A 14859-nucleotide genomic window follows, 5' to 3' on the forward strand; every position below is an offset into this window, starting at 1 on the left:
CCGGGCTTAAATCTGTGTTCAATCACATCTTTTAACAGGTAACTTGCATCATACTAAAGAGTTTTAGTTTGCCTGTAGCATGAATTTTTGAACAAGGAACCCTTGAGCATTATATGTAGCCACGAACCCTCATATTAAAAATCACTGTGCTATGTGCCCTTGGAAGAAAAGTGTGATTTACAGCAGCTTTAATACACAAGCCCGTTTGCTGAGAATTATTCTATAAACTGTATGTCTGGATGACAATAAATCCACAATCTCTGTTGTTTGCTAAACTAGCCCCTGTTCAGTTTCAGTCTCTAAATGCGGGGCACTCTAAACGACGGTGGAAATGTAGTGAGAAACTTGGCTGGGGGAGGTTAAAACCGGTGTGCCAGAGGGAAGGTGTTCCCAGGCTTTCGGCTGCAGCTTTGCCTCTCCCTGGCCAGGTCGGGCTTCCCCCCTTGCCGCAGCTCTCCCGCTGATTCCACGGTCCAGACAAGCCGGTACGTGGCAATTCATCTCAGGTAATCCCCTGTGTCAGATGAGAGGCTCCTCTGTTCCCGTCAAAGCCCAGTTTACTGGGAGCCTCCGTGCGGGTTGACCGTCCAGTTAACTGAGGGACTGCTTTCCTCAGCTAACACAACGCATTTTAAATCTGCCGGCCCCTCATGAACGCCCCGCGGTTCCGTCTCCGCTCACGGGAGCTTGGATGATTTAACAGGGCCGGCACCTCCCGCGGCGCCCCCCGACAGCCCTGCCCCCGGCGGCGGAGCGGGGCTGCCGGGGCGCCGAGGAGCTGTCGGGCGGGATCGGGGCTGCTTTGCACCGGAGCGGGGGGATCGGGGCTGCTCTGCACCGGAGCGGGGGGATCGGGGCTGCTCTGCACCGGAGCGGGGGGCTGAGCCCGCCTGGGGCGGGGGGAGCTTTGCTCTCGCTTGGCTGGGAAGCGGCGCGGTGCGGTGCGGGGCGGCGGGTACTCCCCCGCACGGGTCCGCGGCCCCCGGGGAGGCGGGGGGCGGAGCAGGGGCAGGCGGTGCGCTCCTCCCCCGGGGCACCGGCAGCTCCGTCCCGCTGCCGCGGAAACCCCCGGGAGCGCGTGGGGGAAGCGGAGCTGGGTCCGGCGCAGCGCGGGGGGGAGGGAGGAGGCAGGAGGGGATAAAAGCCCCGGCGCCGCTGTGACCGGGCGGCTACTGCCTTTCCTCCTTACCCGCCGCCGGCACCGGGCCTCCGCCGCATCCCTGGGGGCAGCGGCCAGCACTGCCCGCGCCAGCGGGGGAGCGCACCGGGGCCGCTGCAGCGCTCTCGGCGGCCCCCAACTTCCCCCGGCGGCGGCGAAGCGGAGCGGAGCATGCGGGGCCGGGGCTGGCGGCGGCGGCGGGGCCGGCATCGCGCTTCCCGGACATGAAGCGGCCGCAGGGAGCTCCAGGTAACGCTGCCCGGCGGGGAGGCGGAGCAGGCATCCCCCCCCGTCGCCGGGCTGTGGCGGGCGGGCAGGGTCCGGAGCCGGGGCTGAGAGAGGCCGCCGGAGCTGGGGGCGAGCGCAGCCCGGCAGCGGCCGGCATCGACCCAGCTCCTACCTCCGCCGCGCAGCGGAGCGGCGGTGTCCGAGCCTGCTGGGGGGAGGCGGTGAGAGACCCCCCAGGGGAGTGTGGGCGAGGCGAGGGTACAGCTCGGTGCCTGAGGGTGCCCCTGCCCCGATGCCGGCACACCCCACCGGGCTCGCCGAAACTTTGCACTCCGCCAGCCCCTGGTAGGGATCGGGGGGCTGCAGCAAGCAGTGCCCATCGGAAGGCTGGCAGGACCCCCCCCCTCCGTCGTAGGCAAGGGGATTTCTCTAAAGTTTAGTCCGTCAGAGCAGCTTTTGGAGGCGGTAAGGATCCTATGCTGGGCAACTAAACTTTCGTTAAGATCTGGCATTGCCTGGAGACTGGTTGCTGACACTGTAACAGGCACTGCCGCTTATCATTGCATTTTTTCTTAATTATTTGCTGATCTCCTTAGCAACTGAAGTCATTTGCAAGGTTTAAGCTATGGTGCAGCTTGATTTACAAAGTAACATGGCAAAAACGATACATTTGTTGTTTCACTGATGCATATCTCCCGTGTACTCTCTCGAGAGGGGTAAGAGCTGCGGTGTGTTGACTCCACGTAGCTGGTACTGCCATAAACAGACTGCTGATGATTAGTCCAATCCAGGCTCTGTGGTACGTCACCCGCTTGCTCATCCATGTCTGTTTGCTTTAAACCAAGTGAGTTATCATGGGTGAAAAAAAATAATATATATATCTTCAGAGAAATTCAATCTTTAGTGAGGGATGAGTGGGAGAAGATAGTTTTAGCTTGCTAGGGTTACTAGGGCAACTTCATCTCTTAATTCAGCACTATTGAGGTCTGGCCAGGTGCTGGCTAAGGGAGAGCACTCCATTTGCCAGACTGACCTCAGGATCAGCTTGCTGCAAAGGTGATGTAAAGCCATTTTTTTTCATTGCTGTTAGGTCCTGCATCAAGCACAGCTTAGTCCAGTTCAGGGATTATGCCAGTGTATCAAGATATCACCCAGAGGTAGCTCACCAACAGTCTCTGCCGTCCAATCCATCATGTCACTAAATCTCATGGATTACGATGGTCGGGTAATCCAGATCTGCTCAGTCAAAAATGCTGAGCACAGCTATCAGGCAGATTTGATGCAGAGGGTGCCTTTCCCACTTACAAGTGATAAAAGCAGAGTAGAGCCTGGAGCGAGGTAGCCACTACAGCCATATTTCTTCTGACAGCATCCCCCCCACCCAGATGCGCACAAGGAACAGAAGTTTATGCAGACCTTCCTTATAAGTGTAACATTTAAAAAGATTAATTATGTAGGATGCCACTGCTCTGTTTGTAATTAATGGCTGTGTCATGTACTTCAGCAGGATTCATAAAGTTAGGATTAAAAGCATGAATAATTGTACTTGTACAATATTCTTTTTATAAATTAATAAAACCCCATTCTAACAGTTACTTTTTCTTCTGAGTTCATGAGGAAAGCTTTGTCAAATGCCATGGGGGAAAAAAAAAAGACTGTGAGAAAACATTGTTAACACCTGAGCCATCACTGTTTTATTTTATGTATCATATCTAACTAATACAGCCCTGACTTAGCTGATATGTAAACTGGTAAGAGGGAGAGATCAGCTGTATGGGCATTGGAAGTCAATGGAAAGGCACAAAGGTGTGTGAGAGGCTTGTGGACTGGCGAGACTAGGGGACAGACAAGTCAGAGGAGACATGGCACAAGGGAAAAAGCTAGGAGATGTAGAAATGCTGTGGCCCTTTTGGAGGATGGACTGAGATCTTTAATATTCTCCAGTGTTTGAGCTTTCTAAAGGCCCAACAGTATTTCTGCAGTAGTACAGCATGGTTGTGTGCTAATATTTGCATTTTCACTGTGCAGAAAGTGCCAGTCAGATGTGGGACTGTTTGCATCACCGATGTACTGGAAGATGCTATTCCTACTGTAAAGCATTTATCAATCCAGTCTGTTCAACACTGAAAAAACTAATGGTAGCATTTGCAAAAGCGTTCAGGTGACTCGTGAGCTCTGGTTCAATTCACTGCTTAGATTAAGAGATGTGCCACATGAAGATTTTTTTAACAAAGTCTCAAATGAACTGGGAGAGGTAGCTTGGTGTACAGGTTTCCCTGGAAGAGACAGCAATAAGCCTGAAGGTACTTACTGGAGAAGAGAAAGCTGGTGTAGAGATTATTAATGTAGCATTACTGGAGAGAGAGTGGAGTGGAGAGACAGCTCAGAGAAAGTGGAAATAAGTGTTTGGGACATTAGTTGATCTTGCAGTGATAACTGATGGCAAAGATGTTTATGGTTACCTGGCATTCCACTTTTCCATAAGAATCTTCAGGTGTTCATTACTTTTAAAAAAAACCCAAACAAACTAAAAAAAACCAACCAAACAAAAAACAACAAAAAACCCCAACAAAATAAATCAACTGAAATAAAACACCAATAAACACACATTAAAAAAATCAAAACCAAGGGTCAAGTCCTCAGCTTCTCTAGGAGTTGATCTGTTAGTCAAGTGAGCTGCTCCTGACAACAGAGGATATTCCCTACTATAGGAGAACGTGTCCTGCATTTCTTCTCAAATAGTTAAGAAACATGTTCTCCATTACTGCACAGATGATTCATCTCAGGGAGTACTGTGTTTTTGGCAGTGAATTTAAAATATCACACTTTCATACCACAAAGAAATTATTTCTTGAAAAGAACTCAAGTACAAAACTCCCAACCATGCCCTTCACTTTACTATAAATCAAAAAAGCTGTTTATCCAGCTCATTCAGAAATAATGGTGAAGTACTTAGCCAGAGCCTGTTGGCACGTGTTAGCTGGTAGTATTTAATAGCACTATCTCTCTCGAGAAAACATGTAATACTGAAGTTTGTAAAATAGCATTTTTCTAAGACCTGAAGTAATGTTACTGGGATGAAAGAAAATGCCACTTTTTAATGTAAGGCTGGTTGTAGAATAATTTTTTTTTTTTTTTTTGCCACTTAACGTGTACACATTGCTAACCCAGAAATGCTTATGCAGTCATTTTAAACAAGTTCAAATGATCACACAGGTTATAAATATTGATGTTGAACATGCTTGGCTTCACAGACCATCCTGTGTAATCTATGCAGAAGTTTTGGGGAACACGGGTTGAGAAGCAAATTGCAACTCAACAGTCCTAGTCTCCAAAAAGGCAAAGAACCTCTTGGAATTGTAGGCACTGCACAGGGAGTTGGGCATGACAAGGAAGGTTTCCACCTCTCAGGGCACTCTCCAAATAGTTTTCTGTGTCCCATGGTATGTTTACAAAGCCTAAAATTTGGATTTACCTGAAACAGTTTTCATCTGGCAACTTCAATGAGCTTTAGAAACGGAAACCCCAGTTTTCAGCTCTTGCAAACTGGTTTTGCTCCTTAGAAGTCAAAGGTATTATGCTGATCTACACCAGCCACTGATCTGCCTTTGGGATTTGATTGCAAACTGGCTCAGAGTTTCTGGTGAGATAGTAGCAGGTATGGATGGAAATGAATATGCAAGGCGATTTCATGTATTAAACTTGTAATCTTTCCAGAACTGAGCATTGACATAGTATGTTGCATTTGCAGTATCTCCAGGATCACAGTACTATTCAACATAGGAGCTGATTTTTCAAAGTGCTATTCATCTTTTTGCAGGTGTATTTACATGACAAATTAGGCTGCATATGTTGCAGAATCAGGCAATTCTAATATTAGTGGGAAAGGCAACCTATGTAGCAGCAGCTTGTCTCCCATTTTGTAGGTGCTATATAATTCAGTCTTCACACACATGGTTTATGATACGCGTATATGGTTTTCGGATACCTTGTTTCATGCAATATACTAACTAAATGAGCAGTTATCAAATTATTTTTTCATCTGTCAGTGTGTTTCCATTGTGCCTTAGGCACTGCATGCCATACAAATCCACACGAAAGTAAAGAATTATTTCTTGATGGTCATTTCTAAAATGCTTCATAGGTCTCACCCTCTAGAAGAATTTGTATCTATCAACTGTTGCCATAGGCTAGCTAGCTAGCAAAAACAACCAAGTTAGGTGCTTAGGACTGGTTAAAAAAAATAAATTGCTCTGGCTTCCTATCTTCTCAATGAAAACCCCATGCAGTTAGATACTTCAGTAGGATCTAAAAGCCTAGAAGATACTAATCTTTTATTCAAATCAATCTATTTTTAGAATATTTCTATAGTTAAGAACATGTTGCTATACCTCTTTTACAGACAGGGAAGCAAGGAGAAGCCCTTACAGTCAGAAGTGCCAGCTAGCATCAGAGCATTTTAACTCTCATCTCAGCACTTCTTCAGATCAGTCCTTCCCAAACTTAATGTGCAGAGGTTCCTTATTTTCTAAGCATCAGGCTGGTTACTGCAATATGTTCCTTATTTTCTAACAGTCACCACTTCACATAATTTGCCTGATCTCACAGGAATTCTTTGGCAGAGGCCAGATTATGCTCCAGTTCTCAGGTACAGGCATTTACTGAGCCCTGGATATAATCACCCTTTCTTCTCCCTGTTCCTTCTCAGAACCTGTGCACAGTGGGAGGAAAGGGTTTGGGGGAAAAAAAAAAAAAGATTAAGTGATCATGTAACTGGGGACTGTACATAAAATTGAAAATGGCACAGAAAACCTTCATTCTGACACTTCAATTTTTGAGCACTTGACTTGGCAGTCTTGCCGTTCTTTTAATACAGTTTTTGGGAGTGCAAACATTTAAAGCTAATGTATATGTAAGTGCTAGTGAAAGGTGAATTCTCCCATCCTGCTGCACTCATATTTCTTCTTTCAGTGGGTCATTAGGAGGTCCAGCTCTTTAGATCCATTGCACATCATCTACCACTTGACTTAAGAGTAGACTTGTCAGCAGAAAACAGCAGCCGGCCAGATTGACAAAGGGTTAGAGGGGAGGGGAGCAAGGAGCTGAGGGGGAGTGGAATTTAGTGCATTTCACATATATTAACTATTTGCATAGATAATCTTAGACTTATAAGTAGCAGATGCAAATTCTCCAGAGAAGTGTGTTTTAAGGTTCACCTCCTGAAACTCTTGCCTCTCTTCTGCGTAACCCTCTTCTTGCCCTTTACACCCTCCCCACTTGCTTTTCCAGTCTCCTATGCCTCAACAGACTTCATCCTCAAACTACCTCCTCCTCCTCAGTTGCTTCATCTGCAACGACGATGATGGTCTGTTAGCATTTTCCTCCCCTGGTTTTGCCCTTTCTCCCCTATGCATCTCTCATCCTCCTTTTCCCCTCTCTCTTCTTCTTTGGCTGCCTCTGTGCCCCGCTGTCCTCCACCTTTTAGGTCTTGATTTTAATGTTTTTGTACTCAAGACTCACCCTTTCCTCAGCCATCTTGGCTCATCAGATAATACAACTTCTCCTTTTATTGTGCTTCTTTCTATCTGTGGTTGCTTCTTTCTCCTCCTCCCTGCTGCCCGCAGGCAGCCTCCCAGCTCCTGGCCATAGCTGCTGTCAGCAGCACAGAGCAGAGATTGCAGGTTCTGTCCTGCTCAGATACTGTACCAACAGGTGGGTGAGATTGGAGAAATGAGGTTAGTATGTGGGAGCTGAATACCACGCTTGAGCTGTGAAGGGGTGGGTATAATCAATGCAGATGGATTCACCTGGGAATTTACTGACAAACTCTTAATAGGTATCCACGGAGAATGAAAGTGAGCAGAAACGTTCATTACTCTGCAACGTATGTGTACATTTTCTTAGCAGATGGCAAAAAGCATATCCCTTGGCACAGAATCACTACCCTGCCAAATGTTACGTCCCTCCTTCAAACCATAGTGACACTACAATATTCTCAGAAAAGAGCATGGTTGGGTTTGTTCTTACTATTGAAGTATGAGCAAAACAGTCTTTTCCTGTATTAAGTTTTGAGAAATGGCTGACCCATTCTTACTGAAAGTTCCCCAAATTTGTGCCTGAGGTAGGCACCAGACATGAACATTTCCTCCTCAACAGTTGTTCTGGCAAAGGTACAAGTAGCAGAATACAAAGTATAATACAAAATATTCCAATTGGACATCTTGAATAGCTTTAAAAATAGGCTGTTGCTACCTGAACTATCAGTTACTGAATTAAAAAAAAAAAAAAATCATATGACATTTAAAGCTAAGTAGTCTGAGAAAATTCTTTTCTTGAAAATGTGTGACATTTTCCAGTTGGGAAGAAACACATGTTGTAACTGCTCCCCACTAGACAAAAATAAAATAGCATTTTTGGATGAGACTTTTTCTTTCCTGTACCACAAATTTTCTATCTTGTTTGATCTGGAAACAAGTCGGGGATGCATTTGCCCAGTCATGTTCCACTATAACTTTTCTGATTTATTTTCTGTATGAACTGTCAGAAATTGCATTACTTGGTGCAAGACAGAAGAATAATTGCATTGGTTTTGAAGAGAAAAAATGTATCTGTAGTGTGAATATTTACACAAGTGCGGAATTTCATGTTTTCATAAAACCAATATTAAGGTTACATCACCTAAGAACAACTAAATTTTATAATTAATCGTATGAAACATTAAGGTTTAATTCCCTTTATTTTTCAAAAGGCATGCATAAGAAATCAGGCAGGGTATGAATCGTAAATGTTAATGAGCTGTACCTCTGTATCCCTCTCTTGACAGTGATTAGTCCAAAGCTAACTGCACACATAATCTGCAGCAAGGAGCACTGGGAGGCAGCTAAGAGACAGTGACAATGTCTTTAAACTGGCGGACAATTCCCACTCGACTTGGAGTTTTAAAAGTGAACTGCAAAGGACTGGCATGCCTCTTGGTCTTCATGGTGAGCATTTGCGGCAGTGCCCCAGGAATGTGTCCAACAGCCTGCATCTGTGCCAGTGATATCGTAAGCTGCACTAATAAGAACCTCTCTCGAGTGCCAGGAAATCTTTATAAATGTATGAAAAGGCTGGATCTGAGTTATAACAGAATTGGGGCTTTGGAGCCTGAATGGGTCCCACTGCTGCTGGAGAAACTGAACACTTTAATAGTCAGTCATAATAGCATTATCAGCATTGTCTCTGGAAGCTTTTCCACAATCCCGAATCTGAAGTACCTAGACTTGTCATCCAACAACCTGAAGACACTGACCAGCCCCGTGTTTCAGGAGCTAAGGGCACTGGAGGTTCTCCTGCTGTATAACAATCAGATAGCACAGATAGAGTCTTCAGCCTTCGGAGGATTGTACAAATTACAGAAACTGTACTTAAGCTATAACTCGCTCTTGCATTTCCCGCTGGACTTGTACACTGGAAAATTTAAACTGACAGACCTTGCGTTGCTGGACATTTCCTTTAATCACATCCAGTCAATGCCTGTTCAGCGCCTGAGTTCAGTGCCAGCCAAACATCTTAGTGGAATTTATCTTCATGGCAACCCATTTTATTGTGACTGTATGCTGTACTCCATGCTAATCTTCTGGTATCAAAGGCACTTCAGCTCGGTGATGGACTTCAAAGGCGAGTACTCCTGTGTGTTGCAGTCAGACCCAAGAGGTTACAATAAACTGCCTTTACTGCAGGACAACTTTCTGAATTGCTCCGAAAGCACCGTCAACAGCTCGTTCCAAGCCTTTGGGTTTATCCACAACGCCCAGGTTGGTGACAGGCTGATTGTACACTGTGACAGCAGAATCAGCGATGCAGGCACGCACTTTGTTTGGGTTAGTCCGGACAATAGATTGCTAGAGCCAGACAGGGAGACCAACAACTTTAAGGTGTTCCATAATGGCAGCCTGGAGATAACAGATGCCCAGCTAGAGGACTCGGGGCTGTATTCCTGCATTGCAATAAATAAGAAAAGACTATTAAATGAAACCATAGAGGTTAGAATAAATGTTAGCAATTTCACAGTGAACAGGTCCCATGCTCATGAAGCATTTAATACAGCTTTTACCACCCTTGCTGCCTGTGTAGCCAGTATCGTTTTAGTACTGCTGTATCTCTATCTGACCCCCTGCCCATGTCAATGTAAGGCAAAAAGGAGGAAGAGAAAGCTGAACCAAAGCTGTGCGCACTCATCCATACTGAATTCCACACTGCCGCACGAGCTGCCAGCCGACGAGAAGAAGGCTAGCACTGGTAAACGGGTGGTTTTCCTGGAACCTGTGCACGAACCAAAACACAGTCAGAACGGGAAAGTAAAACTGTTTCCTAGCGACAACATCATCGCCGAGAGTATCTTAAAAACTACTCGACCAAAATCTGACTCCGATTCTGTCAACTCCGTGTTCTCAGATACACCCTTCATGCCGTCAACTTAGTCTACTGCCTGTGTTTGTACCATGCAGTTACATTTCCGAATACCTCCTTTGCTTGTAGCAACCATCAGGAAAAAAAAAAAAAAAAAAAAAACAAATAAAAAGAGATAAAATGTTTTAAAAAAAAAAAGTATCTATTGTCGGTCCTTGAACTGTGTCTCCCCTCTCTGTGAGTGCAGGGCCATGCAGCGGTGATATTGTTCAGGAAAAGGAAAAAGCATGGCAGAAATCTGAATGCCTTCAATGCACGCTTAGCCTTGGTTTTTACTCTCTGGTCCATACACAGCAATTTCTCATGCATGTTGAGAGGGGCTTTCAGTGCACAGAGCTGACTCTTCAGCAACAGAAGCTGACCCCTATAAAACATTCTCAGTCATGCTGATAACTCAGCTGCTCTGCAGTGAGCACAGAAGCGAACTCAGATAGCTGCTGAGAAAAATGTCCAGGCTTCCTGCAATTCCTTTTACAGGCTCATAAAATCTTTACAGTAAAGTCATGAGGGGGAAAAAGTCATGAGTTTTCTTGGATTGAACAGAAAAAAAAAATCAGATTTGCCACCAGGATGCCTGGCAGCTGGGTTAATGTTTGTGTCAAGCAGCTGATAATGTGTTTGCCAATAATTGCTTGAAAACTTTAAATGGGGGTCATTGTACTATTGTTATTCAAAACTTGGTCATGGTATTACTCATGAGAAGTAAAGTGTTTGTTTATAAATATTGACACATAATGAAAAAAGGTTAAAGTTAACACATCACCTTTGCAATTGGCTTAGTTGAGGAGTAAAAGCTATCAGTCATGAAGACTCATGCTAATCAGCAGTAACTCATTAAGTTGGGATAACTGGATTTATTGTAATCAGTTGTCTTAAACTCTGCTCACTGTAGGCTTGGCATCATATGTGGTGAACAAGCCTGCCACTGTCACCAGGGCTCCTGCTTCATCTTAGGGGTGGGTGGCTTCTCTTCAGAGGTAACTTCAAGAAACAGGGGAAATGTTTCAATTGATCTTTTCAGTGGCACATGGTTCCAGCAGTCTTAGAAAATTTGCTTCCTAGAGATTTTTCTTAAAAGAGGAAATAAATTATTTGGACAATCTCATGAAACATATAGAAGACTTTATGCACTGTGAATTCAGAAAGCACAACTTTTCTCTAGACTTGGCCCTCCTCTTGCATGTGCTGCTTCCTTCCTTGCCCAAAAGTATTGTCAGAGTTTATGAGCCTGGTAAGACTGGCCAGGACTGGTCGTGCAACCTATGTTGCCTCAAGTGTTGTGTTATTGCAATGAGGACACTTCTATTTATTTCTTTTTCTGTTAAATTTGCCTTTTTTTTTTTTTTTTCTTCTAATAGTGCTTACTTACATTGAGATGAGGCTGGACTTTGCCAGTCTTCCTTACATTGATTATTACCAACTTCAAAGGCGTTTTGCAAGGCATTGCAGCTTACCAAAGAAGAGTAACTGGAGCGTGTCTGTCTCATTCTATCTTTGGGGAATATACTTGAAAGGTAAAGGATAAACAAAATCAGAATCAAAGGGCTACATGGTATGGCAACTGTGATTTATTTTTGAGAAGCTTACTGTAGCAGCCACTTGCCATTTTTTGTGATATCTTTTGAGAGGCATGTCATCATGCTAAAGCTTCTATCTGGCTGAGCCAAAGCTATCAGCAATTGATTTGCTACAGAGAAATCCTGATGTAGCTAATTGTTTGAAAGCAAGCTATCTGGAAAACAGATTAGATCGGGAAACAGTGTTGCTGTGATGTGCACAAAGTATACTGGAAAAAAGGACTGGAAAACTGCTGGAGATTTTCATTCAGATATTCAGGGAAATGGAAAATGGTAATTCTTTTTCTAGGCAGACGACAATAAATATTTAGCAGCGAGAGATGGTCAGGGGTCTGGATCTTTTATTTGTACATTTGTCTGTGTAAATCTAAAGATTGCTTCTGATATCAAGCAGGTTGGTGTCTTTTCGTGAAGCTCTTTCCCTCTTTTGTCTGTATATATGCATTAAACCAAAGTCCATGTGTTTACATGTAGGGTATGATGGAAAAATAGTGGTTGTCTTTGCCAAAATCAGTGGTATAGTTGGGTCGTCTGTCAGTGAGTCAAAGACTTGACAATGTCTCCTTCTCAAATATTTGTTTATTGAAAAGATTCAGCTAAACCCTGTTGATCTGCTGCTGTGCCACGTGCATGGTGGGTGGATGGGTGTCCTCTGTGTTGTGCAAGGAGACAATCAGTGACCCGGGGCCAAAGGGCTGAAACGGTGATGAGGCAGACTGGGAAACAGAGAGACAAATACTCCCTTGCAAAGTTGTACAGATCAGTTACAGCCCTGGGCAGATATTATGCTCTGTTGTCATACATGAGGCTAACTGACCCAGATTTCAGTTTTTACACAAGAGCTCTGATGGTCAGTTCCAAATTGGGCTGAAAAATAAAACAGGCTGGTGGTGCTGCTGGGAGGCAGATGTACACATCTCCTTAGCAGCTACAGCTGAGTCGGTGCACCCCACTGCCGTTCCGAGTGCAAGGCAGTGACATTACGTATTGAACCCACCGTGCATTTTAAATCTGCATGGTAATCCTAAATAAAAAAAGGTAGACATCCTGCAGACTTTTTTCTGCAGGGCTGCTGTCCTGCAGCAAGAGCCTGGGGATTTGTGGGATCAGATTAATCCTACCAGATGACTAGAGAAGCTGGGTGTTGATCTAAACGGCAGATATTTGCTGTGACTATTAATTGGCTGGATTTTACTGACTGCTTCAAAGTGCTCACAGTTGTACCTGTGATTATGAACAAGGTGGTAAAACCAAAGCTTTTGGAAGAGCCATTGGCTTGTTTGATACTTCTTTACATTATCATAGCCTTGTGAGTTCAGGAGGTGCAGCTTTAATAAAGACTTCAGAAGTCTGCTGAATATTGATCATATAGGACTGACACCATAAATCTACAATCCCAGTCCTTCTTTGGAAGTCTGTGGAAAGCCAATGCAGGTTAGTTCTTCCTCCCTTCCCACTGCAATGCAAGCCCCCCAAGGGCTGTGAGCAGGGATCTGGAACCACCGTCCAGGTCCACGGCTATGCAGCACCTTTGGTGGTCGCATGGGCAGGAGGGACTGCCCAGACACCACACCTGCAGCTCTGGTGTGGTCCACCCTCCTCACGAGTCTTCATTGGCAGGCCCATCTTACCGCCATGTCATCCCTGTTAGCCTATGTCCTGGATTTCCCGTGCTGTTTCCAGCAACTACCAAAGAGCTGAATGATATTTTTAACACAGAGTGAACTCAGTTCTGCAAGGTATTGAGTGCTCTGGCACTGGTCCAGCCACACTCTTAAAATGGGTTTGCAGTAAGGCAAAGGTACCAACCCACTGGAAAGAAGTCTCTGGTTGGGCACGGGGTTACTCACTGTCTCTGCAAGATGCCTGAAATGGGATATTCCCCAGGCAGCTCAGATAATGCCAGGTGAGTTTTGCTTCCCTCGTCTTCTTCCCAGTGCCTGAGACTGTGCCACACAAGGTCATAGGCAGGACTCTAAGCTACAGCTGAATACTGAGTCTTGGTGGGGCTGCTTTGAACCTAGGTCCTCCACTGCTGTAAGGTGGTGAGCGGCTTTTCTCTTGCTCAAGAACCTATTGCATCAGTTTCATCTGTCTCACAGAACAAAAATAGGGGTAATGGCCATACACAGCTCTGGGAGGTCATGTCCTTGCCTCTGTGTGTTTCCAGTACTGCACATGTCTGCAAGGCATAAGCTTTTGTGGACTGCGTTGGAAATCGGTTGTGTAAGGCCAGCATGAAACCTCTCAAGCCAGTCCCGAGTGTAGCAACAGCAACTTCACAACTGCTTGTCTCCCTATTACCCACCTGCAGTGGCAGGTGAGAGGGAAGGCTGCTACTATCTGACTAGTATCTGACTGGGACTGTAGAGGAATGAAGCTGGGCTAATTAACATTGATAATACACATCTGTGGGCTGGCTTCAGGGGCAGCATATTGGCTGATGTAGACAAGATGCACGTGTGGCTGCTTCTGTTAAGAGGTTGGGCAGCCAAGGAAGAGACGAGAAAGAAGCAGAGAGAGCACACACATTCTGGATGAGGTGAGATGAGAAGGCAGCAGAGGGACTGTATGAAGAGTATGCTGGTATGAGGTGGTAAAAGACCTTGTTGCAGCTGGTTAGATTGGAGAGTGCTGTGACATGCGATCACCTCGCTAATGATGAACAGGTACAATGACTTACTGCCCCTCAGATAGGCTGAGCAGCTGCTGACCAAGCTGGAAGCTGAGGGTGAAATGCTTTGCTGACGCCACTCCTTAATCTGTAGTTGGTTATGACAGCCAGTGCCATGTCCTTTTAGCCCAGGTATTCATCCTCAGCTTGTTAGGCATGTAGGGCTCTGAGTTAATAATGTATCTATGTCCTTAATATTGCTTATTCCAAAAGGCAAATTTCCGAGGACTGCTAATAACAGTGTCAAAGGACTGATGGCTCATATAGCTTGTTCCTCTGAACAAGCAAAACAAAGATCAAGTTGTGATTAAACCAGAAATTTTCATTTAGGATAGCACAAGGTTATTTATTCCTACTAGAGTAAATCAACCTCCTTCAGGGTGTTTTCATACCTCTACTGCAGTATATTCCTAATAACCTCTCATGTCTCTGAACTGGGTGAGGATAAACAAGCCTTTATAGACCAAAGCATGCTATTGTGGTCATCTCTAAAGTAATGCAGGAGTGATAGTCCCTGGGGGGGCTACAGCTGCTGGCCATCCCCCCCAACACACAATTCTCTCTTCATCGAGGCTGAGCCATCACTGTTTGGTTGTGGCAGGTGCAGGGACCATTTCCAGCCTCCTCCTTCATAGCTCTCTGTGTCAAGGCTGGCTTCTTGAAGAGGGTTTTGGGATGTACTGTAAAGTTGCTGGAAGGGATCATTTTAATTAAATAATTAAAACAAGTACTTCCAAATGGCTTCTAAATGATAACTGGCATTGGTATGT

At 45.2% G+C, this 14859-nt stretch overlaps 1 protein-coding gene across 3 annotated transcripts; it reads left to right on the forward strand.

The window, feature by feature from the left end:
- Positions 1–1114: 1114 nt before the first annotated feature.
- On the forward strand, positions 1115–9950 carry AMIGO2 (adhesion molecule with Ig like domain 2). 3 transcript variants are annotated; one of them, XM_056341589.1, is made up of 3 exons: positions 1115–1408; positions 2102–2186; positions 8211–9950. In XM_056341589.1, exon 3 carries the CDS (start codon positions 8284–8286, stop codon positions 9847–9849), a length of 1566 nt encoding a protein of 521 aa, XP_056197564.1. In that variant the 5' UTR covers positions 1115–1408; positions 2102–2186; positions 8211–8283; the 3' UTR covers positions 9850–9950. The 3 variants fall into 3 exon arrangements, with proteins under 3 accessions (XP_056197564.1, XP_056197563.1, XP_056197565.1); XM_056341588.1 differs by lacking the exon at positions 2102–2186 and having other exon boundaries at positions 1116–1408; XM_056341590.1 differs by lacking the exons at positions 1115–1408; positions 2102–2186 and adding an exon at positions 2236–7099.
- Positions 9951–14859: the final 4909 nt, after the last annotated feature.

Source organism: Falco biarmicus, chromosome 5, assembly GCF_023638135.1.
Source record: "Falco biarmicus isolate bFalBia1 chromosome 5, bFalBia1.pri, whole genome shotgun sequence".
Taxonomy (NCBI): domain Eukaryota; kingdom Metazoa; phylum Chordata; class Aves; order Falconiformes; family Falconidae; genus Falco; species Falco biarmicus.